Source organism: Scomber scombrus, chromosome 21 (assembly GCF_963691925.1).
Source record: "Scomber scombrus chromosome 21, fScoSco1.1, whole genome shotgun sequence".
In the NCBI taxonomy this organism is placed as follows: Eukaryota; Metazoa; Chordata; class Actinopteri; order Scombriformes; family Scombridae; genus Scomber; species Scomber scombrus.
The window spans coordinates 7,688,444-7,715,924 of NC_084990.1; the positions used below are offsets into that span (position 1 = coordinate 7,688,444).

At 40.7% G+C, this 27,481-nt stretch overlaps 1 protein-coding gene across 1 annotated transcript; it reads left to right on the top strand.

Moving 5' to 3' along the window:
• si:dkey-191m6.4 (rho GTPase-activating protein 22) lies at window positions 1–27,341 on the top strand. The gene is made up of 11 exons (XM_062443183.1): window positions 1–122; window positions 279–343; window positions 3,020–3,219; window positions 9,068–9,155; window positions 20,579–20,707; window positions 23,237–23,444; window positions 23,549–23,681; window positions 23,763–23,836; window positions 24,017–24,138; window positions 24,283–25,297; window positions 27,119–27,341. Exons 1-11 carry the CDS (start codon window positions 1–3, stop codon window positions 27,339–27,341), a joined length of 2,379 nt encoding a protein of 792 aa, XP_062299167.1.
• Window positions 27,342–27,481: the final 140 nt, after the last annotated feature.

Here is a 27,481-nt window from a genome sequence, read left to right on the forward strand (position 1 = left end):
ATGGTGATGATGGTGGGTCTACAGCCCTCAGTAGTGTATTTTGGCCGTGAGCAGGTGCCATACAATGCAACAGAGAGCCAGCTGATGGCAGCTAGTGTCACTGCAGTACCACAACGATCTGTGTACGTTTTGCCCGTCGACTCCTAATGTAGGCCTGTCATGATAACTCATTTTGTTGGACGATATATTGTCTCAAGTAATCGTGATAAATGATATTATTGTCATTTGAAGACCATTTTATACCACTGATATAATGATAATATAATAGCATAGTAAAGCAAGGGGGCTGGAGGGTGGGATTTGAGAGTTTATGCTTCCATAAAAACACAGACTGCCATTATGGGCTGGGACAGAGTGATTTACCTTTGATTCCAAATAAGCTGCGCCGCTCGCTTCTGCAGTCTCCACTCAGGACGTACACAGTGAGGAATGGCAAAAACTACTCGCTTAGCTAATGTCACATGAATAGCCTCTTAGCTGCTAATGTGAAGTGTGGTAATATTGAGGTCAAAAAAATGATCAAGGTCATGTCCATGTATCATATGATAAGTCCATATATAGACATGATGACGTTGATAACTACATTATTGTACGATAAGTAGATAACATAATTATTGTGACAGGCCTAACTTCATATCCATAGCAGTGTGTAAAGAAATGATTTGCTAACTTGTTCACTGCAACTTTATTAGGATAAGTTAACGTGGAGTGGTCCACTGCCCTCAAGTGGCCAAAAATAGTTTAAAGACCATGTAAAGTGAATTCAGACATTTTCTTCTAAACACATTACATAGGTCATAAATGTATTTCTAAAAAAGGTGTAAAAAGCATTTCAACCATTTAGATTTGAATTGTGGAGCTAGGCTTCACGAACTGTGTTTCAAGATTTCTGTGTTCAGGATTTAGTGGGCAGGTCTGAAAATCACTGCCGCGTTTGGCATAGACCCACCCCTTGCTGCTGTAGGTATATATTAAATACATTCAGCAAAACTGCTACTACTACTACAGTCTACAGTTAGCCAGTTAGCTGAGTTAGCCGCCGAGTTAGTTGCCGAGCTAGCAGCTGAGCTAGCCGCCGGGCTAGCAGCTGAGTTTGCAGCAGAAAGCTCTCAGACGTAGCTTCCATGTTTCTGGTAGAGGTGGTGACTTTGATTAACAGGTGACACTTGGTAGGGGGCGGGGTTTCAGCGGACTCGGCAGGCACTCCTACAGCGTTTGGGAGAAGAGAAAGAGGCTGGTTTTTACACAATTTTGAAGCCTAATTTCATATATTTGGCGATTTTTTAATCATTCAAATTTGGCAGGGTGGTTAACGACACACTTTTCTGTGGTATGTCAAACTCAAAACACATATTTATTCTTACTTTACATGGACTTTAAACTACAAGCTGGTTTATTTAATAATCTTTGGTAATGTATATCTGATGTGAGAAGTTAACATATCTCACATCAACACTGCCATGTGATAAATGAAACGTCAATCTGGCACCAAGTGAAGACACATTCAAGAATTTGTTGTTTTTCATATTTCATGATGAATTTCCTTAACATGAACGTTTTTATCCTATCGATTACAGTACAAATGATTAACGATGAAAGGATTTCATTTAACACATATTTTTTTTATGTTTTTTTATGTATAATGTGATGTATATCAAAACCAGCCACCATGGAAACAAGGTCAAACAAATCTTTACCTTTACCAAAGACTAGTCCATCCTTCATTCAGCACATCTCTGAGGATCAACAGGCTTTTTAGACTGCTAAGAGAAGATGTGACACGAGAATAAAAATGACGTGAGCCCTCTCCTTTAAGCTATATGCATGCTGCAAAGAGAGACACGAGACAATAAAAGAGAATAAACATTGATTTTCTTCCCCCTCCCCATTTATCCATCCCCTTCTTCCCTCTGCGCCATCTGAACATTGATCATTTCTGTGTGTGTATGTGTGCGTGCTTGCTTGCGTGCGTGCGTGGCACAAAATGCACACCAGCAGGGAGGATGTCTCCACAATTGATTTCTATAAATTATACATGAACATCAAATAGCATTGCCTTGTTTGCCAGCTCTGTGTGTCATCCTTTCATCTGTGCGGAACCACGAAAGCTTGAGCCAGTTTTGTGAGCCTGTCACAAAATGTACCCTCAACATGATGATTAACATAGATGCATCCTTCTTCCTCCTTGAATTACACACCCTCTCTGTCATAATAGTAACTACAGCACAGAGGCTAATATTGTCCTTGGCAGTGGCTCTGTATGTTTACACATGCTCAAGTATCAGCTGATGTAGTCATGATTTAATAATATCAAACTGATACTTGTATATATATATGTATTATTTCTAAAGCTGATGTCATGCAAGGACAATCTGAGGGGATCAGGGGGCCCAAACATGATGTCATATTGTGACACGGCTATAAAGCTGCCATCCTCTCCCTTTTAAACCTGTCCTTGGCCGAGCTCGGGTTACACACGTTTGTGGAGAATGCTTCAGTCACTCAGCCAGTCAGTCAGTCCCATGTGGTCTTATTATCCCAGCTCAAAAGCCTTTACTATTCTACTGGGTTACGGCAACACACAATAAGTCTTTTCCAAGGACCTCTGAAATGGAGGGGGGAGATCCCTGTCACCTCAGGCTATAAGCATGTGTGTGTGTGTGTGTGTGTGTGTGTATTCCTCCCCTTCACGGTCTCTGTTTTATCTGTTTTCTGTTATTATTTGTCCCTGCTGCCTTTTTGAAATTCTACTCCCTCTTCATCTGGAGGCGTTGCAGCCCGGGGCAGAAGGTTGTGTGTGTGTTCATGACTGAAGAGCCTGGCAAGGGAACACGCAGCATACACAATGAGGGATAACACAAGCATCTATTAGAGAGAAAATGGAAAGACACGAGCCGCAGAAACAGAAGAAATTAAGCAGAACCATCATCAAATCCCCTTTGGCCCTTTACAAACGCTTGCTTTCTGTTATCTTGTGTATACAGAGAATATAAATGTGTGTGTGTGTGTGTGTTTGCAGCCAGGTCCAAGAGCATGGTGATGGGCGAGGTGTCTCGGGGACCATGCCGGCCGGCTTCTCCCAGCCTTCAGGAGGGGGCGCTGAAGGCCGGCTGGCTGAAGAAGCAGCGCAGCATCATGAAGAACTGGCAGCTGCGGTGGTTCGTGCTGCGCTCAGACCAGCTCTTCTTCTACAAAGACGAGGAAGAAACCAAACCACAGGTAATACTGACGCTCAAACCAAATCACTGGGATGACATCTACACAATTAAATGAAAGTTAAATGCAGTTGCTGCAGGCTTCAACACTGAGCAGTAACCAATCAGATCAATCAAAAAAAGTATGATTAAAGTCCCCCTCTACTCAAAAACGAGGTCACTTTTTTAGATACAAATACTATTCATATGTATTTTTCATTTGAGTATTTTGTATGTCTATTAAAACATGTCTGGAGGGGGTTTTAACACATTATAAATCACATATGACTAGCAGGGATGCCTTAACATTACTATAGGCCCCCAGGCAACAGAGCCCCCGCCACCCCCCCACCCCCTTACCCACCCCCGTCTAAATGCACTCCCTCCCTCCCTTCACAATATGCCGAGACAACATTATTCAGAACGCTGTGTCAGTGGACAATGACAAATGGTAGATGGAGTGCCCTCTAAACCAAAATAAGTCAACAATAAGTATACCAACAGTAAATCAAGACCAAGTGAGTTTCACATCTACTAGTGACCGTCTTAATTAAACCAGAATTACCAAACCAAAACCAAAATTAATGAGAAATCCACACGGACACGCTCTCTTGGTGTTTTCAACAGCTGCCGTCACCACAAGCAGCCAGGAACCACTCATCTGAAAGTCACTAGTTAACATGTCACTCAACTGGCATCGCGATGCCATGTTCAAACTGTTTCGTTTTTGTTGTTCTTAAGGTCATGTTTCAAAACCCCTCAAAGCCCGAGGTCCGAGGCCCAGGGGTTCATTCCCTGTAATCCAGTGCATTAAGGTGCCACTGAAAAGACAATATGAGAGCATTCTCTGAGTATCAATCATTGATATTATTGTTATTCTGGCAGCTTATTTGCTGTTATTTTCATTCCATATCGCTTTCTTTCTCTTTGAAGAGTCCACGATTACAGGTCTGAAATGATTGTCGGTTTCCTCAAGAAAGATACATGTAATGAATATCTGGGTGTGTAAGAGTGAAAGTGCCTGCTTACCTCTCCATCAATAAAACCACCACTGATGTGGCCTTGGGCCAGGCCCTTAAACCCCCACCTGCTCAATGGCCAGAAGGTCAGACTGCGGTTTTACTGGGCAGCTTCCAGGTCTGAATGTCAACTGTGTAACAGTGAAACAACCCTGGATGAATAAATAAAAAGGGAGAACTAGATTCCTTTTTTAAATTTTTGCTAAGGAGTTTTTTTAATTAACTAGACTATTTTAACATCACGATTCACTCTCAAGAGTCATAAACTAAGTTTTTGTAAAGTATGAAAAACATGGTGCATCAATTATATAATGAGTAGGAAACAGTCTATGGCTTTATTTTTTGACAATAGATGAAAATACACAGTGTGTGATGACACATTTTAGGGCATTAGTACAAACAGCAGAGAAGATTATATTATTATTAATAAGCCACCCTAAAAATATAAATCCTCAGTTGATCCTATTATTACTTCTTTGACTGTGGCCAAGTGCTGACTCAGGTTTTTTTTCCATTTATATTTGCCATTGAAGAGCTCATAAGTGATAGAGTAGCTGGTCTGGACTGACCTCAGACATATTAAGATAGACAAGTCAACACAGCTGACAGGCTTACATAGTCCTAACAAGAGGCAATGATGTAATCTGACAACAAAAGACAGCAGGGGCAGCTTCGTGACCCACACGCACACACACACACATAAACATACAAGCTTTAAAAGCATAATAATCATCTCTGTACATTCCAGGATGAAATCTCGACACTTTTATTGATTTCCTTAGTCTTCACTCTGCGTGACTGCTGTTCATTTAATGTGGGCAGCAGCTGTCTGCCATCGCTGTCTTTCAGTCATACACACACACACATGCACACACACACCATATCCACACAGGATGCTCTCCTCCTCGTTGTCTCCATTCTGTGCGGAACAAATGACTGAAGGCTTTGACAGACTGGCTTTAATCAGAGCCTGCCAATACTCATCCAGCCTGTATTGATTTGCAAACCCTCAATGGATTCAAGTCACACACACAGCTGAATGGGCACAAGCACACACATACACTCGGGGTAATGCGCACTTATGCATACACACACACATACACACACACGCATCCTCCCCCCTCTGAGAGCAGGAAGTGTGAGAAAGTGTCATTCTGGCCCTCATTCTCCCTCTCATCTTCTAATCGATAGGAAATCCGAGGCTGGGAGGGTGAGGGGTTTTTTTTTAGGGAGGGGGAAGGCGGGGGGTATCGTCCAATCAGTGCAACATAGAAAGAAACCAAACCCCCCCCACCAAGATAAAAGGATGTGATAATTAGCGGAAGGAAAGGCAATACTGACAAATGATCTATACAGGTTTTATTTTCCTTTTCATCATGTGGAGATAAATCCACTACACTACAAATGGACTTCAGTTATCGGATGATAGATCTCTGTTGCTCCGACCTAGACAAACACATGGGTGACGCAGATGGAGATGGAGGTGGAGGTGGGGATCACCAGTGCTCTGAATGCATAATGAATCTTCAGCTGCAATTAAAATGTAATACAATGCTGAGACTAGAGAGCATGCTCCTTATTGCTTAATTCACTTTAATGTGATATTTAGGTGAAGAGACCACTTGTCAATCAAGTCAATCAACTGGTAGTACTTTTTTCAATAATGGCTGATCTACTTCTTTGATTAAGCTGAACAAACAATTCAACATAAAACACATAATTAACTGTTTACCATATGAATTAAAAAAGACTCCAGCAGTCAGATATGAACAATGTATATTTCTAATTAAGAGAATTTAATGTTGCTATATGCGATATGTATTTTGTATAGGTCTTTCCAAAGGTGTTCAGTTTTTACTGATTGTTAGTTCACATAATTTTGAATTGCAAAAGCAGCAACAATAATCTAGTTCATCATGACATAAAATGACACTAATTTAATTTTAAAGCCATATTAATTGATTTTCTGGCCACATGGGGGCAGTAGAACAAACTGTCATCACAACACTAACATATTCCAACATATACTGATATACAGTGTCTGATTTTTAAGCTGCTATATTCTCCACTATGTTTGCCAACTAGATGCTAACTTTGTGGCAGGGTTTATCAGAGCTTTTTCGCAGAAGAAAGCTACCTTCTATGGCTGGAAACAATGCAGATGAGACTGCTTAGACTCAACCATAACAGTAAAGTGTGGATCATTAAACAATCAGCTGAAAGATGAACTGAGAGGAATTACACAGTTGGGTGATACTTTTCAGTGGTTTTGTCACTATTGGTCACTGCTTCTAACATTACACATAGTCATTTAATCTCTTGCTAGTTTTAACACTTACATACTGGTCATATTCTGAACAGGTTTAAGTAATCCTTTATAATTAGTATCTATACTAAATTTTTAACCACAGATGTATTTTGCATTCATGTTTTGTTTTGTTTTGACACTGAAAATACATTCACAATCACACTATATTATGATCTTGTGTTATCTAAGCCATCATTATTTCTGTTAATTTATTAAAAGTGGATGATGCAACATTTGAATGGTGGGTTCCACAATAAATTTGAAGACCATTTATGTGCAAAAATGTACCAACTGCAAAAAAAGAAAAAGAAAAAAAAAGATAATATTTTTGAAATATTTACATTTTTGTACTCTCTGGGCGACTGCAGGAAAAGTCATATTATTTCAGGCTTAAAGAATGTAATTCAGGGTTGTATTGCTTTCAAATGTGAGAATGGGTCAAATTTGAACCAATCAGTATATTAAGGTTAAAAAATGCTGATGCATGCAGCTTTAAATTTGTCAAATATTCTGTGTATATATAGGTGATGTTAATTTTGAGTAAAGTAGTTAAACCTGATACTTTTTTAAATTAATTTGATCTACTTATGGATCCACAAAACATGTTGAGTCCAACTGAAACTGTTAGTTTGCTAATGGGATGGTGTAACTGAGCTTTGAGTCTGAGTGTGCTGCTTTGACCGGGATCCAGTCACCACAGATTTATATGTGAGGATACAGCTGTTGAGAGACTCGGTCAGAGCTTCGTGGCATGTGTAAAACAATAGGAGGTTGGGGTGTTTGTGTGCCTTAATTTAGGGCCTGCACACATGTTACCAATCAATAGCGATGTGTAATGTCTCTGTGTAACGATACACCGGCTGCTTTGGCTTTGGCTTTGGCACCAGTTTGGGAAGGTGTCTAAAAGGAGATGAAAGTGAGAACGAGTCTTCAGGGGCTCGGGCTGGGTTTTTCTGGTCCGGGATGATGATTGACATTTATGTGCAAAACCAGGTTAAACTGGGCGTGTCAACATCTGCTGAGGGCCTGTATGCAGTTTCACAGCAGCTGAAATAAGATGTGAAGACTACGTAAGCAGGGTTTTAAAAAGCTGAGAGAAGAAAATGTGGGGATGTGTTTTTCCAGTTTGTACACATGCAGATTTCTGACACATCTGGATGTAAAAAGAGGAGTTAAAGAACAGACAATGTACCATATATTTGACTCCAAAATGATCCAGATGTATATTTCTGATATATATGTACTGCAAAATCACTGTCAGCAAGCTACAGTAAGATAAAGAAAAATATATTATCGATCCCACATTTTGATTTGTTTTCTAGGCCTTTTCTTACTCATTCATCACCAGCCAGCCACTCGTGTCTCATGTTATTCGAGCACATAGCACCCTTGGGAGTCCCCTTTCTCCAACCACCCCCACAACCCACCCCCCCTCAGCTCTGCTCCTGCCCTGCCCCTGTGCTTCATCCATCCGCAGCTCCCACCTCTTCCATTTGTTGCCATGGTGACTAATGTTGGCGACAGCCTGGCCCTCCGGTTGAGGCGATTTGGCAGACTCCTCCGCCTGTTTGATGGAGGATGCCAGTGCGCAGATTAACGGGGGTCGACCCACAGATGCTGGCATCTCTTCACAGCTCACTTGGCCTTAGTTCTTGGGGCAAATGGATATTGATCTGGATAATGTATTCTGATAATCTGCGTGGGTCCCTGTTCAATCACAGAAGTAGCTGCTTTAAATGGCGGAGGGGTTAAGAGTGTAAGGAGGGAGGGGGCAAGGATGAGGGGAAGAATAGGAGGAGGAAAGGAGGAAGGAAGGCAGGGTTTTTTTTGATATTGCAACTGCGATTTAAATTGTGTTAACTAAGCCGTTTTTCCATTTGTGGTTTACATGATATTAAGGAAGATTATCTACAATCCACGACTATATATCATAAATTATGACCCTGCATGGATACTTCCCAGAACTCCAACATTTCAGTGACAGATCCACTCATAAAATTACTTATAGATAAAGTGTTGAGCACCCATACTCTGCAGGTGATAAGAAATGTTCTCAGTGACCTATAAACTGTTAAATTAAGCAAAAACACATGAGGCTATAATTTATTCTGATCGCAGCAAAGTCACCAGCTTGAACTTTTGCTGGTTACAGCTTGTGAAGACACAGTTAGAAACAGTAAATTACAATTACAAATGTGAAAATTGCACTCTTTCATATTGCCATTTTTATATAAAATGAGCAGCTCTTAAAGAATTGAACAAATTAAAAATTAAAAAGACAATAAAAAAGAGACAGAGGACAACAGAGAGGTAAGGAGAAATGAAAGGACAAGAGGAAGACAGTGAAAAGAATAAGGAACACACAAGCATGAGAAGAAGAGCGGACAGAAGGTGGAAAGTGGGGAGTCTGGGACAACATTTTAATGTGTGTGTGTGTGTGTGTGTGTGTGTGTTTGTGTGTGTGTGTGTGTGTGTGTGTGTGTGTGTGTGTGTGTGTGTGTGTGTGTGTGTGTGTGTGTGTGTGTGTGTGTGTGTGTGTGTTTCAGGGCTGTATAACTCTGCAGGGATGCCAGGTGAACGAGCTGACCGCTAACCCAGACGAACCAGGACGACACCTTTTTGAGATTGTACCAGGTAAGATCCACCGTCCCCTTCCTCCTCTTCCACCACCTGTACTCATCGTCCTTGACTCAGTACACATCTCTGCCAACACGCCCTGAAATATGACACTGATATATTCATTGCCTCATGTGTGTAAATGGTTACAGTGTACATTGGAGTAATTTCATGCTGTTTGATTGTGGCTATCCACCTCTTTTTAGAGCCTATAGGTAACTTTACCGCTCTTCATCTCTCTTAATGGATGTAGACAGGCCTTTAATCAGCTGTTTGAATGTCAACCAAACCGGTCATGAACAAAAAATAAATAAAAAATGTACAGGTTATTCCAACAATGCCGCACCAGCTGTCAATCCAAGTTTTTAATATTGCTTGCTTTTTGACATTGCTGCGGTTGATTTTAGCACCTGTATCATTAATTCATCACATGTAGGCCTACCTTTAAACAATCACTTCTCATGTGTATACATATGACTTATAACATCACCTGTATATATATAACGTATTTACCTGTCTATATAACTTGTTTTCTTCCCAGCACTTTACTAGTTTGCACTCGGGTTAGATGAAAAACCACATGTACAATGTACAATGACAATAAAGTTGAATCTAATTTAATCTAATCTAATTATCATCAAATGTCAGAGGGATAATCAGGGATTCAGTTTATAGCCCCTCTATAGAAACAGGCTCTGTAAACTGCTCCGCAGTAAGGGATAAAATCTAAAAAAACAACAAAATAAATATAAATAAATGGTGCCTTCACTCTAAATAATAATCATGATGAAATTGATCATGCAAAAGAAATTCTACAAAAATTATTTATAAATGTGACTTTGATTTAAATTTCCTTAAATCATTGTGTTCAATTGAAGAAAAAAAACATTGGCTAATAACTTAAAATTCCACCTTCTTACTGTATGTTTTTCTATTATAAATATACCATTTTGTGTGTGGAAATGGCACTCTGGCCATATTGTCAAATAGAGAGAGCTATATGCTGCTATATGGCCACATTTTTTTCTGGCTGCTATTTGGTATTCAAGCAGCAGGGAGCACTATTACCCAAGGGTTAGTCAGTGTGGTGGTAAACCTCCAAACCTCACATCTCATGACCTCAGAGCCGATCAGGTTGTGACGGCACCAGTAGTAAATTTGTAGCTTGTGAAGTGTGAAAGTTGATTCCTGCTAGTAACACCAAATAAATCAAAAAGAAAACAGCCTCTCCATCATCTCGAGCCGTTACGCTTCACAGTTGCACCATCCTGAGCCAACATACAGAAGCCATACAGAAGCTTTGCCTGCGGCTGTAAGGTCTGGTTAGATTGACCTTTCGTGGCTTTACTGAGATCAATGTAACACTTATTTTTACGAGTGTATTGAAGGGTGCATTTGTCAGCGTGTGTGGACACAATTTTTCTAGATTCAATAGCCAGTCTCTAATTTTCTAGGTCTTGTTAGATGAATTTCAAGGCTAAAAGAGCAAAGGAGAAAAAAAGCTGGCCCCACTTGTGGTATAGTACATCCTTCAGGCTCCCTATATCACTCTGTCATTCAGGGAGTGTTTGCTTGGAGGTCTCTCCTTGTGTTTAGAATGGCTGACAGGCCTGTGAGTCTCTATGTGTTTTGTTTATGGCCAGTCAACATAGCAGATGGGTGTGAACCCCAATGAGCCTCTAACTTGTGGACAGGCCTGGAGGCGAGCACCCTGGAAGAGGAAAGAGATGGGAGGGAAGCGAGGGCAGATCAGATGTATATTTAGGTCTGAATGAAATGTTGAGGGTTGAAAATGTGGCATCAAATACGAAAGAGGGGCTGCTCTTTAGAAGATGGATGTTCTTTTATAATACAGAAGCACAACCCGAGTCTCTAGCCGCACTCGACATCAACAACAGGAACCTTTCAGCATGGTCAGAATCAATCTGTGTGAATTACATTCTTCTCTCTTTCAATCCCCCTGCTTATCAACTCAAAGCGAATCAGCAACAAGCTCAATGAGCTCAATGATGCTCTTTTACACAAATGCCTTCCACCCTTTTATGCCACTATACACTCTTTCAAGGAGCGCCCAGCCGTAGTGGCAGTCTTTACTACAACTCAAGAACATCTCAGCCATCAGTTGATAAGAGGAGAGTGTTTCTCAAGGGTTCTTTGATTTGAGTCCTTGTACACCTGTTTTTTAAGAGTTCCTACTTATAGCTCAACTGGAGAAAGTAAAAAAAAAGATTATTTAGGCATTCATTTAGCAAAATAGGGCTATTTTGAACAGAATTTCAGCTTAATCTTTCATTTCAGAATCGCATCTTTGGAGTGGCCGAGTGGTCACTGCGCATGCCATATACCCCGCAACGTCCCTTGTTCGAGTCAAGCCAAGGGACCTTGTTGCATGTCATACTGTTTCTCTCTCCACTTGTGTCCTGTCAGCCTCTCTGCCATTAACTGTGCAATACAGGCAAAAAATAATACAAAAAAGAACTTCATCCTCCATAAAGGTGCATTTTTGTGTAGCACATTGTATAACCCCGCTCCCATACAAACGATGGAAAACCACACATCTAAGAGGCAAGACTAATAACCAATTAGGACTCCCAGACTGATAAACCCACAACATGAAGTGAAACCAGCACAGGAATGAGGGTGGATGATGGCCGATAAATATGCTGCTGGCTTTATCTCACTTTCAGCACTCCTTTGTCCACTGTAATAGTAGCCTTGTCCTTCAAAGGAGCCCAGGGACCTTGGCTGTTCATCTGGGTCATGTCATTGATTGATGGACTTTGTTTTTTGTAAGACTGTGTGTGTGTGTGTGTGTGTGTGTGTGTGTGTGTGTGTGTGTGTGTGTGTGTGTGTTTCAAGCTACCGGGTAAATCCATTGGTCATGTTTATTGTTGAGATGTGGAGTTGCAAAAGGTAGATACAAGACTAATAGCAGCTGCAAGATGCTGACACACAAACACACACGAAGCCTATATAATACTGCGTGTTTAATGTGGCCAAAGCACAGTGTCTTTAGCCATGTTTATAAAAACAGATTAAGGACACTTTCTCATAATGTTCATGTTAAAAACTGCTCAGATTAAACAATGAATTGGAAAGGGTCAGTACAGATGTCTTATGGAAACATTCTCAAGGTCACTGTCACTATAAAAGTGTCTTTATGTGCATTTATCTCACATCAACACTGCAGACATTTGCTCAGCGGAAGCAAACGGAGCACAAAACTCTAATTTCCTTTTGGCATCTGAGTAAAATAACAGCAGTAATTCAGCATGCATGTTATTAAAAACTGGACTCCTGCCGTGTTTTTTTTTGTTTTGTTTTAAGTCTGTATGTACTGTAGTGCAGACAGAGCGAGCAGTGCACCCAAACAAAGCCGATTCCACAGTCATGCGCCTGAGTTTGAATTGAGCTAGTCTGAAAGCCTGTAGGCATGAAGGAAATGGGCAAATAATTGGATATTTTAAAATATTCTTTGTATTTAACGGCTGACTCAAGGCTATAAGCCCTCTGTTGTTGCAGTGTGAGGCAATGAAGTCATCTGGAAAGCAGCCCACACACACACGCACACAAAACACACTTGTGCCTGTGCAAACGTGACAGCTTCTGCTAATTAATCATTGTGGACCAGCCGTTTAGGCAGCCCACACACTCGCACTACATCCGTGCATGCACAAACACATACTTGGCTTTTTCTATGTCTCAGAAATGCGCTAACAAGCCAGCATCAGAGTTCAGAGTCCTGTTGCCTGTCCTGCAGGCAGCATTACCAAAACACACGCTTACACTTGAGGCCTTTGCCCTTTCACCTCTGTAACGTTAACACAAAATGCATATTGGCCATTATGCTAATTCGCTCATTAGGTCTGACAGTTTTGAGTCTTCAAACAGCATAATAAGATACAGATAGAGACAAATAGGATCGTTAAACACTGCTGGATGTTATAAGTTAGCTTTTTATTTATATATACTTTCAGATTGAAATGTCTCAACAACTCTCGGATGGTGATTTTTCATCTAGCAACATCCTCAGGTCAAAATTTAAATTCATCCAATACTTGGATTTATGACCAAATACCTGCCAAAATACATTCCTATCAGCCTGAGCTTTACTTTGCACTTAGTGCTGATCAGAAAACGTAAGTACAGTATACTAACATGCTAACAAATTAAGATGGCAAACATATACATAAGCTTGTTAGCATCGGCATTATGAGCATAGTAGTATGCTAATGTTTGCAGTTAGCTCAAAGCACCGCAGCCTCACAGAGTTGTTAGCATGACTCTCAACTCCGAAATCCCTCACTGTCCGCTATTTAATTATAAGTGTTAGAATGTGTGTCAGAAAGTGTGTAACTGTATCCCCAACCTCCAAAGATTCTGCCGTGAAACAAAAAAAGCAGTCTCCACGGCATGTACTGCACACTACTTTTTGCTAACAATTTCCCAGTGAAATGTACTGTATTTTACAGAGGCTAAGATAAGCATTGTAACTAGTAGGTGAATCTCAATTTGCTGTTCGCTATCAAGTAAACTATTGAGTGTCTAGAAGTAAATAAGTGAACAAGGGACACAGCCTTAGTCATTGTTTTTTTAACATTTGTACAGCTGAACTAGCAGTCCCCCGTACATCCAATCTTTACACTAAACCAAGCTAATCATTTCCATTAACATGTGTCGTATCAACCTTCCTGTCTGACTCCTGGCCAAGTAAGTAAATTAATGTGTTTACTGAAATGTCCAACTATTCCTTTAAGTAGTTTCTTGGTGTATCCAACTTCTTCAGTTTGTGATTTGTTTCTTATATTTACCAAAAGGCCTTTCTGGATGACCCAAACACATGTATGATATTAAGTGTCTGTGGTCTTAGTGTAGTAGAAATGGAGATACATAAACCCTTACCTAAAACACAGCTGCTCTACGCTTAGGTCTATGTTCTGTTATTGTGGGTGAAGAAACTGGTTAAATGATCAAGATTTATAGCAGTGTATACATAAACACTGACAGCCATGCTTTCACCTCCCCATAGGCAACAACATTACACTGTAAATATGGGTTAGTGGGTTAATAAACACATATAACTGTAAATACAAAAAAATTCTGAGAAGGTTATGTACACTGTGAACACTTGGGATGTTAGTGAAGGTGTTAAATCCAATACCAGTGAGACAATATAGGCCTTGATAAGAGCACAGAAATTGCATCTCTGTTTTTCTGTTGTTCATTTTCTTTTCATCTATGATCCTCTCTGGGGTTCTTCTGAATTTCCCAAGGATAACCTGTCATTCAATCAAAGTCTGCAAGACAAGATATAGACTAAATTTCTTTTTCTCTTCAGCAATGTTGGCCATCATTGTTTACCTTTTGTATCTTCTTTTTATTTCAGCATTATATTTGGACAAATCTTTAGAGCAGTAAATAGAGAGGTTTTTATAGTGTTGATTACAGGTTTAATCACTTACGGGTTATAGTTGTCAGAGCTTAAAAGCGGTAAAACTGATTTTTTCTTAAACAAAAAGTCACAGATAATTATAGTCATACAGTTTAATATGAGCCTAAATCAGATATGACTCAAAGGAATCCAAAGTCTATATGTCAGATTGATTAGTATTGTCTGTTTTCCCTCAGTGTGTGTGTGTGTGTGTGTGTGTGTGTGTGTGTGTGTGTGTGTGTGTGTGTGTGTGTGTGTGTGTGTGTGTACAAGTTTGTTTGGCAAAGATTGGAGGACAGCCCATCTCCCACTTACTGCACACACACAGACAGAAAGTAAGAGAGAGAGAGAGCCTTGTTACACTCCTCCTCAGGGATTTACTTCTCCCCAGGGGGGGGGCTAAGGGAAAGAACCTGCTGCCCACATTGTTGAATGAACCAGACAGGAAGAAAGGAGGGAATGAATGGACAGTATAAATGAGTGAAGAACAAGAAGTGGGACTCGTTTAACGGGTTTTGTTTGCGCTGGCATTGAGCATGCCTCACTGGCAGGTTCTGGCCGTCGGTGCTACCTGCGTACTGATCTGCTTCCAAACGGACTTCCAAGCAGAGAAGCTGCTTCATGCATCAGAAGCATTAGGCCAGAGCCAGTCCCAGCTCCAGCCTGCGCCGCTCACTCAGACATGGGGCCGGTCTGCTGCAAGCCGGACAGACTGAAGAAACAACATCTCCAAGGTAACGGGAAACAGTTACTGGAGATTTTTAACTAGGGGAGTATAGGCTGAAGTGAAGCGCCTGAGTAGCTTTGAGACTGATGGAGGCTCAGATACGTAGTTTGTGTAAAATATCTTCTTACTTGAGGCTTTGTTGGATAGCTTTAAGGTACTGTCTCCTGTTCTGATGCCTGTTTGTGGGGTACATCATGCGTTGAGACATTGTCGCATCTCTTCATGCATACTGGAAACTTAAACTGAATGTATTTTCCGAGATATACAATCCAATGACTCTGTTTTTCAAACGTTGTATTGCTTGCTTTACTTAAACAAATGTAACTTTTCTAAGTCTAATTAGCAAATGTGTAAATATAAAGACAAGCAAATAAATATTATCTAGTGACTTCCAGCATAGTTTTCTTAAGCAGTTTGTTGCTACTTTTATTGGCAGTCAGTTAAATGATACACGGGTCAATTACATATGGAATAGTACAGTTGCAATATAGTCACTGATACAGTATAACTGTGGTTCAGTGTCTATTATACATCACAGTCAAAATATTGTGGCGGGAGCTTGTTGTGTCCACAACAAGACATGCTGCACGAAAACATGAGGTTAGATCTTTAAGGTGGCACAAGGTCATACAGTCTTTGTTGGGATTCATTATTATATTTTGTATTATACATATATTATACATGTTACCATCACTGTCCTGCAATACTAATCCTATCTGGGCAATGCTAAAATTACATTTTGTTGAGAAAAATGTAATTGCGACTTTGTGAGTTATTAAGTGTTCGAAAGCTTGTAATACTACTTACTCAAAATAACTGATCCTGAGTTTTTAATTTCCTGAGTGGAAATCCTGAAATATCAAAAGTCTACTAACTGGCAACACAAAATATCATCACCATTTTACAAACAAAAGGAAAGCTGACCAAAAATGAGGCTGTAGTATTTTAACATGTTATTTTTTTAAGTGGTTGCATACTGTAGGTACTAAGTATTAGGTAGTTGACCCTGTGCTGTAAGCTATAATGCTACTGTCTGCACTGATTGGTCCTCAATGTTTGTCTACTCATTCACTTATTTATTTTCTGTCTGTCTCTCTCTTCCTGTCTCTCTCTCTCTCTCATACATAATAGCAATAAAAAAGCAGCACAGGGGTCATATAAAGTTAATCCCCAACCAATTCACTGAGCCCAATCATCAGTCTCATTATTAATAGAGGACTTGGCCAGAGGGACAAAGCACACCAACAAACCAAACAGTGTATTTACTGTGTGACTGTTTGCTAGGCTAGCAAAGGACTTTAATAGTTGGAGACAGAGTCACAGGTTTGATTCTCATAGACTAGAAAGGGGATTTGTGGAAGACTGGTCTGTGCTTTAATATTTTCTTTCACGCAGAGTTAGATTAAATTATACCCAATGTGAAGCTAAAGTCAGGAGACAATTAGCTTTAGCATAAACACTGGAAGCAGTGAGGAAACAGTTTCTCTCGCTCTGTCCAAATGTTAAAAAACATGCCTACCGGCACCTCTAATGCTGTATTACATTTACCTCGGAAATTGGACGTTGAAGCTAGGAATGACGTCACACCCGAGTATGATTCGTCAGAAAAACAATCCTCGCCAGGTTAGCCACTGATTGCAATACCAGCTGATAAAAACGCGTTTTGTTGTATTTTGCACATACAAACAGCATAGCAACATGTCCACAGACAAAAGTTGGACAGTGCTGTGTGTGCAACCAATTTAATGAGACATAAATAAGACAAAACTGCTAATAAACAGTACATTACTACAGCTTTCACACTGTTGATGCACAGGGCCATCCATCTTGGATTTTGAGGCCAGGGCTGGTGAGGTTCGTCCAACTTTCCAACTCAGAGATTCTTCTTCGGGTTAGAAATTCCAACTGCCGAGTGCAACTGGAATGCACCATAAAGCTCACTAATGTCATGTTTGTTTAAAGATATACTATGCAGGATTTTCCTTAACAAAAAAAACAAAAAAAGTATATACTTACACAAAAGGAATCCTTCTCGCCACTAGTAGAGTGTGGCGTTGTATGTTTCTACAGAAACCCCTCTGTCTGTATTTTCTTATTATTTTACTGTGTTTCAGCGTATCTAGGGGGGCTGGGGAGGGTGGTTGACTATTGGACTGAAAGCCGGAGAAAAGTTGACTGACACACTACCATAACTTATTGTTACACCAATTAGGCTACCTCTATCATTTTGGGTAAGGGGTTAAAGTTAGTATGCACTGATTGCACTAAAAAGCAAGCATTTTGTAAATAGTATCTTTGTGTTTGCACTCTAATATACACTAAGATATTAAGGGTAAAAAACTCTAGGGAGAGTGTGTATTTACAGAGCGGTGGGCTTTTGTTAACCAAAGAGGAGGACTGCGTCTTTCTGGAATTAGCCTCCTTGTTACTCTAAACATTTAACTGTACATGTTATGTGTTCTTAGCTAGCCTGCTAACATTAGCCGCTGGTAAACTACAATTAGGAATCACCTGGCTTGTTCAGCTTTGGAGGGTTAGTGAACCGTGGGAAAGCTACTTGCAGTCAATAGAGCGAACGGTAAGCTAGCTGCTGACATTGACTGATAGAACACCTTCAAAACATAAGCTGGCTGCTAACAAGGGCAGCCAGCCAGCCAGCCAATAACAAAAGCAAATGTAATAAAAGTTAGCTAATTACTTTTGCTCTTGAGTAATTAGTAAAGTTAAGTAGTTAGTTATGAGTAATTCATTACATTTTTTATGTAACTTGCCCAACACTGGCCATAAAAATATGTACAATATCTTATGGCTTTTAGGGCTAACAAATTGTTTCACCTTTGTTAAATATCCACATTCATGACTGATAGACAATCCACCTTTTTCATCTTTCCAGTGGAATAAGCTCACTGGAAAGATGAAAAAGTGGAGAAGAAAAATCCCCAGACTGGCCTTGACTATCACCTGACTGCCTTGTCGTCTTGACTACAAGTATCTTATCCCATACTGACAAGTTTATAATTTCACACAATGACATCAGCAAGAAAGATGTTATTCTCCTGCCCTATAAAAAAAAACTACAGTACCTCCTCCCTCCATCCCTCTCCTCTCCTCATCTCCCAGTCAGCGCCACCTGTGAGCTGGCTGACATTTAGGAACTGATGCTATAATTGTGATTAAATCTTCAATAAACACAGACACTCAAAATGCTGCAGCTTTATGCACACATGCTGTAAACATTCAACCTCTTCCCAAACTCAAATGTCAACCTCCGACTGATTCTGTGTAAAAGGACAAAGATCTGCTTCATCAGTAAGACTTTGTACTGAGAGGAAAGCTCAGTTAAATTGTATTTCTGTTAACCCTACAGTCAGCGTTAATCTTAATTGGCTCCAAAAGGGATCTTTGTACTTTTTAATGTATCCATCCACTCCAGGCTTGGATGTTCTAGTGGTTTTTTGGTGTCTATTGGCTATTTTAGGATTGATTTTAAATGGATCTGTGTGTGTGTGTGTGTGTGTATGTGTGTGTTATCAGGGCTCGGTTTCTTGAAGAGGAAGTATTGGATGTGTCGCGGCTCCTTAATGTCTGAGTCTCCTCTCTACACTGACTACCACAATTTTAATTTGCCTCTTTTCCTGAGGGGAAATTAAAGAGCCCATCTAGTTTCAGTTGTACATATCCTAACACACTGTATAGATGCATTAATGGGGCCAAAATTATAAATTCACATTATTTGTCACATCATTTAGACTTTAAATCTTATGATGGTACCCTGAATGAGACTGACTAAGAAAAAAGACAATAATGGTATATCTTGGGTCCACTTTTTCAAGACACTGGTGCACATGTGAAGAAGGACCACAGTGTGTTGTTCATCATGACAGTGTGAGTTTGCAAAGCTGGGCGACAATGGCACTTAGCTTTATGGCACTGCTGTTTATATTTGGATTCCCTCCTCACAGCTAAATGACTGTGACAACAATGACTGTGACTGTGGCAACAACATCATCCAACACTAATGGCTCATCCAAATGGAAAACACATTGCATATTCTCCACAACATGTCCAACAAAATACAAAAAGATGAAAGAAGCAGGATAATAAATAGGACAAATTTGCTGCCTGTGGTGTGGTTTCTTTATGTAGCAATCTATCATATGATTATTCAAGGTAGTTTATATTTCATACTGTTGTGAAGTAAAAAGAAAAAACAAACATATCCAGCACTATCTCAGCATAAAATAACTCATTTTGCATTATCATTCTGTTAATGTTGCACTAGAGGAACATAGATAATGTTCTTTGAAATGTGATTTGGACTGACTGGTGTCATATTGACATTGAGGACATGAGAGTTGGGAGTGCAAATACAGTGAATGCTTAACAGAACCACTGTGCCATCTAGTGGTGAGAAACCTTTATAGCATAGTGGTTTTAACCTGGTGGGAACCCTATGCTGTCTTTGGCACCGGACAAAACTATTTGGATTGACATTTGATTTTGTTTTTCTTCTGGCTTATTATACATCTATTAAAAGCTTTGTTTTGACTTTATTTCATTGTTTGAATAAATGCTGATTGAACACAAGCATGGCTAGATAACACAGAGGCCAACACCTACAGCACAGATGCAGTTTCAGACATTTTGCCGCCAAAAAACTCACCTAAGGCAAAAAATACCTGATATTTTTCATTGAGCATTATTTAGAAAATCTGCATGCTACACACTTACTGTACAACACACATTCAATAAACCATCAGCACTCATACTTAACTGTTTTAACTTAGTCATGTCATCTTTCTTTCTTTGCACAAAAGCATCACTAAGATCCAATTGATTTTTCACTTGTCCAAACGTATTAAATGAATGCTCTGACTGAATGACTAGTTAGTGCCACATTTTAAAACTCACCAGACATGAAATATTAAACATGCACAAATCTATCCAACTAGATGCGCTGATTCATTCTCCCTTTAGCTCTGCCTGATTATACTGTGCTTTACCTGTTTTTCTTCTGTCTTTCTGTGAAAAACACCTAGGGGCCTGCTAGCCAAAGGTCAGTGGGTGCCAGCCCAGTCAACCCAGGTTACTATCTACGCTTTGACTCTCACAGGAAGCTGGCACAAACTCAGTGCACGAACAAACTCAAACTAGCTGCAACATTAGCAGAAAAGGGCACAAATACACTGCCTTTAGAATAAGGTTCCTACAAGAAGAGACTTATTCTCTGGTGCACTCACCCGCACTTTTCTCTCCTTCTTCCTCGTCATTTTTTTCTTACAGGTGGAACAGGAGACAAGGACCGGGCACCAATCAGCCATGAATCATTCCTACTTATGGCAAACTCCCAGACAGATATGGACGACTGGGTCAAAGCCATACGCCGGGTCATCTGGGCACCATTTGGAGGAGGTAAAGTTCAACTGCAAGCTCAAATATGAGAAACATGATCACATCAATTTGTCGTAAACAGTTCATTTCAACCTGATCAATGCTACCTGTTCATGACTAGGCGTGTGCTCATGAGATTTGATCATTTGCATAACCATATTTTCTTTGCAACTAATGACTGTTGGCAACTTTAACTTGGACCAAAGCAGTTCCTTCCAAGCAAGCCAGGAAGTCATCATTTCCTCTCTGCCATGTGGGCTCCACAGATCTCCCAACACGAAACCAGATATTGCTGCTGAAATTGGAAAAGACTACAGTAACACCTCTCTGGTGTGTCTATATTATACTGTATTAGTTACTAACTTGAACGCCATCATGCAAAGTATCACCTGCCCCTACTGTGTCTCTTTCTTTAGCCGGCAGTTAATTCTCACCCGGCTGTCTCTATTCCTGGTGTCCAGCTACCTGACTGGAGAAATGTGATGAGAGTTTGCTGTCAATCTATTCCAGTATGCTGTTGGTATAAATTCAAAAATAGAGGACAGAGTGCTTTTATGGGGTTTCTGCCATCGCTGGCGTCTGTTTAGGTGTTCTTTGGCTGGAGTTTGTTGAGGAATAAACTATGAATAAACTCCTTCAAATTTAATTTTTCTACGCAGCAATGAGCCTGTGGTTAAATCTCAACCTGTCTGCTCCGGTCTGGCTGCCCAACTACTGTACTTGAAAGGAGTCCAGAAATATAACCAGGCCTGTCTGGGTGTGAACAGGGACATTTGGAGCAGCTGAATAGCAAGGTGTTGGGTTACAAAGGAGTGGTTTATTAATAGAGATATAAATGTAGAATAACACACCAATGATATAGTGTATGTCATCACGGGTCTCATTTTAGTCTTTATTTTTTATCAGCCAAGTTTAATCTCTTTTGGCACGAGGGGGAGAGGGGTACAACTAGAGCAGCAGACATTTAAATTATTCATCTCTTGGGTGTTTTTTGATTGTATAGTCAATAAGAATTCAGAATTCATTTATTTGGCAAAAGTAGTGTCTTCATATTTCTTATTTTGTCTGACAATTACAACAATAAACAAACATGGCAGTAAATTACCATATTTGAGAAGCAGCTAAAATTGTTAAGCAGTTACCAACATTACATTACATTAGAATTGACTATTTGTAGTTCATAGATTCTAGTTTCAACACTGCCAACAACTCAGACCATTCCCTTCAGTGAAAGGGAGTAAATGCCATTTCTGGTCCTTCTTTTTAATGCCTTCTCAACATTTCTGTATTAATACTGAATCAAATGAGTGAAATGACTACAAAGTGGTTGCTCCTAATAGGGAACCCGCAAAGTATTCTCATCCAACACAGTTGGTCTACTGGGTTTTTAGTCTCTTTTAACTCATTGTTTTGCCATAGATGGGATGGTGGCAAAGCTATGCACAGGGTTCTGCATGCTCGCTACGCCCCTGCCCACAGATATAATACCTTTCAAAAGTCTGTCAGAGCTGGGGAGAAGCATATCAACAAGCAACATTCAAGATAAGCTGTCATGGTAATATAGTATCTGCTGGTTTACCTCATGCTTGCTTGGTCATATTTCAATCACCCCTCTCAGATTCACAGAGAAGGGGTGTCTGTGTCTCGGTTCTCGGTCCAGAATAGATCTGTCGCCAACTTATAGACTTGTCATTAACTGCAACACTGCAGTCACTGCACACTGACCTTCGTCTGCTGTTCACATACATGTATATGTGCCGTCAGCTCAGTGCTCCTCCGTCAGTTCCCTCAACTGTACTCTTGTTTCTGCTGTGAAACAATTTGTGTTTGCAATATTAATCTACCAGCGGAGTCAAATGCCTGAACCGGAATGGATTAATTTGGTGAAATGTGGGTTGGGGATGTATGAGAAACGCTTGCTGCTGCTGTGCAGCCCCTGTTCTGTGAATTACTACGATTACTGCGAGCTGTCAGACAGCTGTGAATACTGCAGCCTGACAACAGGTAACAATTACCACTAATTAATTATCCAATTGAAGTGCGTTTTTTTTTCAATTTAAAGAGGACCTCTAGTACTTCAATTTCCTTCTGCTTATAGATTCTGTTAAATAAAGTTTTTGGGACCATTAAACGCTAGAAACTCATCTGCCAGCCAGGATCATCACAGACAGGGTGTCAGTAGGACTAAGTCAAGTGGTGTTGCTGGTGAAGCTGTGACTGGGGGCCCTCATTGTGAAAAATTGGGAAGTAATATGCAGCAATGTACTGTAGTTCTTTTTCCATTTACTCTGAAGTTAAAAGGTATGAAATTGCTTTAAGACACACTGTAAGTTACATTACATTAAAACTTGTATGTCTCAACAGCATTTTACAAATTGGCTCATGGAGACAGCTTGGTTGACTGAATACTTTTCTATCTTTTGTTTAAGATTAAAGGCCTACTGTTGCATTATGTCTCTAGGGAACAAAATAGATCCAACACGTATAACCCACTACCTTCAGTGAATACAGATATACAGATATTTGAAAGCTTCCCTCATCTGTCCCCAGGGATATTTGGCCAGCGTTTGGAGGACACGGTGCAGTATGAGAAGAAGTTTGGCCCCCGGCTGGCACCCCTGCTGGTGGAGCAGTGTGTGGACTTCATCAGGGAGAGGGGCTTGGATGAGGAGGGTCTCTTTCGAATGCCAGGACAGGCCAACCTGGTCAAAGAGCTGCAGGAGGCCTTTGACTGTGGTGACAAGCCTCTGTTTGACAGGTAAGGAGGAAGGGCCTTTGGGAGTCAAATGATCAACTTCGGTTTTGTAAAAACTGGTCTTGACCTTAACAGTCCTAATTCATTTTTTATGTTTTCCCCTACAGTAATACAGAAGTCCACACGGTGGCATCCTTGCTGAAGTTGTACTTGCGAGAGCTGCCTGAACCTGTCATTCCCTTCTCCAAATATGAAGACTTTCTATCCTGTGGACAGCTTTTGGTCAAAGATGAGGAGGAGGTGTGTGCAGTTTACCTGGTGTGTGTATGTGTGTTATGTGCTGTACGTGTCTAACAGTGAGTACAATCTTTCTTTTATCAGGGGGTCCAGGAGCTTGGAAACCAAGTTAGCACTCTACCTCTACCTAACTACAATCTCCTCAAGTACATATGCAAGTAAGTACATCACCTATTCCCTCTCCTGATATTTAATAGATGTGGACTGGTAATAACTTCCCACTATTTAAAGTGATCAGAAATAAATGTCATCAGTTATATATACATCAGTAATATTTTCAACAATGATGGCTGTTTCTGCTCTAGTATTTACTGCATCTCATGCATCGTTTTTCTTAGATTCCTTGATGAGGTCCAGTCCCACTGTATTGAGAACAAAATGAGTGTCCAGAATCTCGCCACAGTATTTGGACCAAATATCCTTCGACCCAAGATAGAGGACCCAGTCACTATCATGGAAGGTACAGATGATGTTCACTGAGTTCATGGCAATAACGGCTGCAAACTATCATGACATTTAAAGCCCATATGGCAATGCTGCTTGATTAATATCTTATTACATTTGGTAGTATTGACGAAGATACAAATTGGTCCATATTCTCTAGGTACCTCTATGGTCCAGCACCTGATGACAATCCTCATTAGGGAACACAACCGTTTGTACTCAGGAAGGGACCAGGAAGGATCCACTGTGCCCCAAACAGAGCTCCCTGTCCAGGGACAACATCGCAGCCTGGGAGCCTGGATCTCAGAGGAGGACCTTCACAACTGCCCAGTCTCCAACCCTGACCAAGAACTGCACAGCAGTGCATCATCTCTAGATGCAAAACTGTGTGCAGCCATCACACCCACCCAGACTCCTTACCCAAACCCTGGACCAAAACTGGGGTCTCCGTCAGGGAAGGGAGATATCGTGGTTAGCCCAAGTAAACACGCCAAGACCATACCTTCCTGGAAATACACTTTCAAAAGCTCCTCAGCGCCTCGTTCCCAGCCACAAGCTAAGCAAAGCAGTGGCGGCTCTGTGGCAGACACTACCAGTGTATCTTCTGGCGGAGGTGGAGGTGGAGGTAACTGGCTCATGAACGGTTTGTCCTCCTTGAGGGGACACCGCCGCACCTCTTCAGGTGAACGGTCTGCCCGGGACCGAGACTCGACCGGCTCTTCTCAAAGACTGTCCACCTATGACAATGTCACCTCCTCGTCCAGCATGGGGAGTGTTCCAAGTGTAGCCAGCACACCTTGGTCCACTTCCTCCTGCGAGATCTCCGTCCCTGACTCTGGTAGCAGTGAGCCCTCAGCTAACCAGATCTGTGGAGTAGGGGGTGAAAGTGGGGAAAAAGGGGAGTGGATGGAGAGTCAGAGGGAGAGTGACACAGGAAGGGATGGGGGTATGACGACAGACCCAAGCTCTGAGCAGGACAGTTGCGAGGCCATGGAGCTGTGCAGCAGCAGTGCAGCATGCAGTGAGAACGGACACATCGCCATGGCAGCTGGGGTGCCATCCATTATCATGTCTGAGGATGGAGATGGGACAAGTGTAACACTGAGCAGTCTGGTCGAGGGTCTGAAGGACGAGTTGAGGAAACAGAAGACTACATATGAGACCAGGATCCAAAAGTAAGTCTAACATCTAGGGTTTCCTGAAATTTGTCGTATTTGTGTTGATTTTCTTACAGTGGGAACTATCTATCTATCTATAAGAAAATTAAAGTTAGTTCAGTATGTTCTCCATCAAGGGTCGCCAGTTTGGAACCACTCTGCTCTACTTTAAAAACCATCTAGGTTCTTTATAAAATGGTTCATTTTATAATTTTTTTTGACTTGCATGTGTTACTTAAGCAATATGACACGAGGAGTGCTGTCATACTGAATATCAGCACGACTGTGATTCAGTTGTAGGTACTAGGCCACAGCCTTAGTGCCAAAGATAATCACAGAGCCTCAAGTTCCACATCAGACATTTTCTGTATAGCAGTGGCTCTCAGGCTGTGGTTGGTGTAAGACGTGTGTGCCCCTGCCTCTTTGCACATCCTGGGTAACATCTGTGACAGCTGGTTTACTCCTAGAGGAACGGCGGTATACCAGAAGCTGTCTGTCGCAGCTGTTACCCTCTTGAGCTGCAGATAGAGGGCTTTTGCACCAGGCAGAGTTTTGCTTAGGGGTGGTTTAAATCGATGATATGACGAATTAAACCAGCCAGAAGCCCAAGGTAGCTGCTGATGCTGTAGAGCTCCCCTTTAGTTGTCTAGATGGATCCATAAAACGGCCTCAAAATTCAGTCAGACTCAGTGTAGTCTTCTTAACAAACTGAATATTGATGTTTATATTTTTTGAGACTTAGCCAAGTCTGAAAGCAGGTTGGCTTATGTCATATAGGTACACCTGGAGGTTTGCACTAAATTATTCAGGCTTCTTTCCTTTCCAGTGTCCTCTTCTAATGGCCCTTCATAATTTAACTCAAATGTTATTTGTGGAAATATGTTTATCTTTGCAGTGCAAAGTTCGTTACAATCTAAGATACATAATGAACAGTTATTAGAACACATGTTAAGCTAAGTGATAATGCATATTTAAAGGTTTTAGTGCTGTTGTACTCTATATCAGTACTCACAGAATGCCTCTTGTCCAATCAAATTACTTGGTTGAAACTAAATATTGTATAATACGTTTTGTGAACACAAACACAATGGAGTGAATTCACACTTAGCCATGTCGTTCTCTTATTTACTGTTATTAACCAACTTTACTGTATTGGTTAAGTTACTTACTATGATAGTGATCTTAAAGGGGTACTTGAGAGATGCATTATTGAATTTCAATATAATTGGGGGAATTGTGAGACACCAATTAAAAAATAATGAATCTTATCTATCTTGTGCAGGGTATCTTAACTTTCAGTCCCTAGATGTGCCAACCTCCAAGGATCCTACATTTCCCATCATGCAACTGATTGTAGTCTTTTTTGTCAGAATCTCTTTATCTGTTAAATGTCCACATCTTTCAAACTCCACACATCCAATTTGTAGCATAGGTTTTCTGTTGAAAATTGAGTGTCTAAGGCAAAGCTGAGATAACCCAGATGACATTATCTTGGGTTATTCTGTCAGCCTTTACAAAACTCCTTCAGAGCCAACAAAGACATACAATTAAATTAAATTACAGTATTACAGTACAGTTAAGTTGAAAAACTCAGGAATTCTTGTGGTAGTCTCAGAGCTGTACCATGTAGACACAATGTCCCCAGTTTGATTTGGACTGGAGAACTTTATTACATGACTATCTCGATAGCTAAACATCAAATAAAGCTGTAAATGCCAACAAAATTTAAACTATTCCTTTGGTAGAAAGCATGTGCAGGTATGTGATATGTGTATACTAAGAGTCATGGCGAGTGTCACTGACCTTTCTGTTCTGTCTGTGATGTCCTGTATCTCGCAGATTGGAGGATTCTAGTGCTGCTCTGTGTGCACAGATGGAGCGTTTAGAACAGGAGATGGAGCAGGAAAGGAAGAAGCAACGTATGCTGGAGATCAAACTACGAAACTCTGAGCGGGCACGTGAGGACGCGGAGAACCGTAACCGGCTACTGGAAAAGGAGATGGAGGATTTCTTCTCCACACTCGGAGATCTGGCCTTGGGTGCAAGGACTAGCGACATTTGATACAGCAAGGCCACTCTTCTGTCTGGGGTCAAAATAGTGGCTGACATCAGGGTTTAAATTTAGGGTGTTTGATGTTTCTTAAGGGCTCGTGTCCTCCTCAGTGCAGCAAGATGTTCCTTCAAGAAAAAAAAAATAAAAAT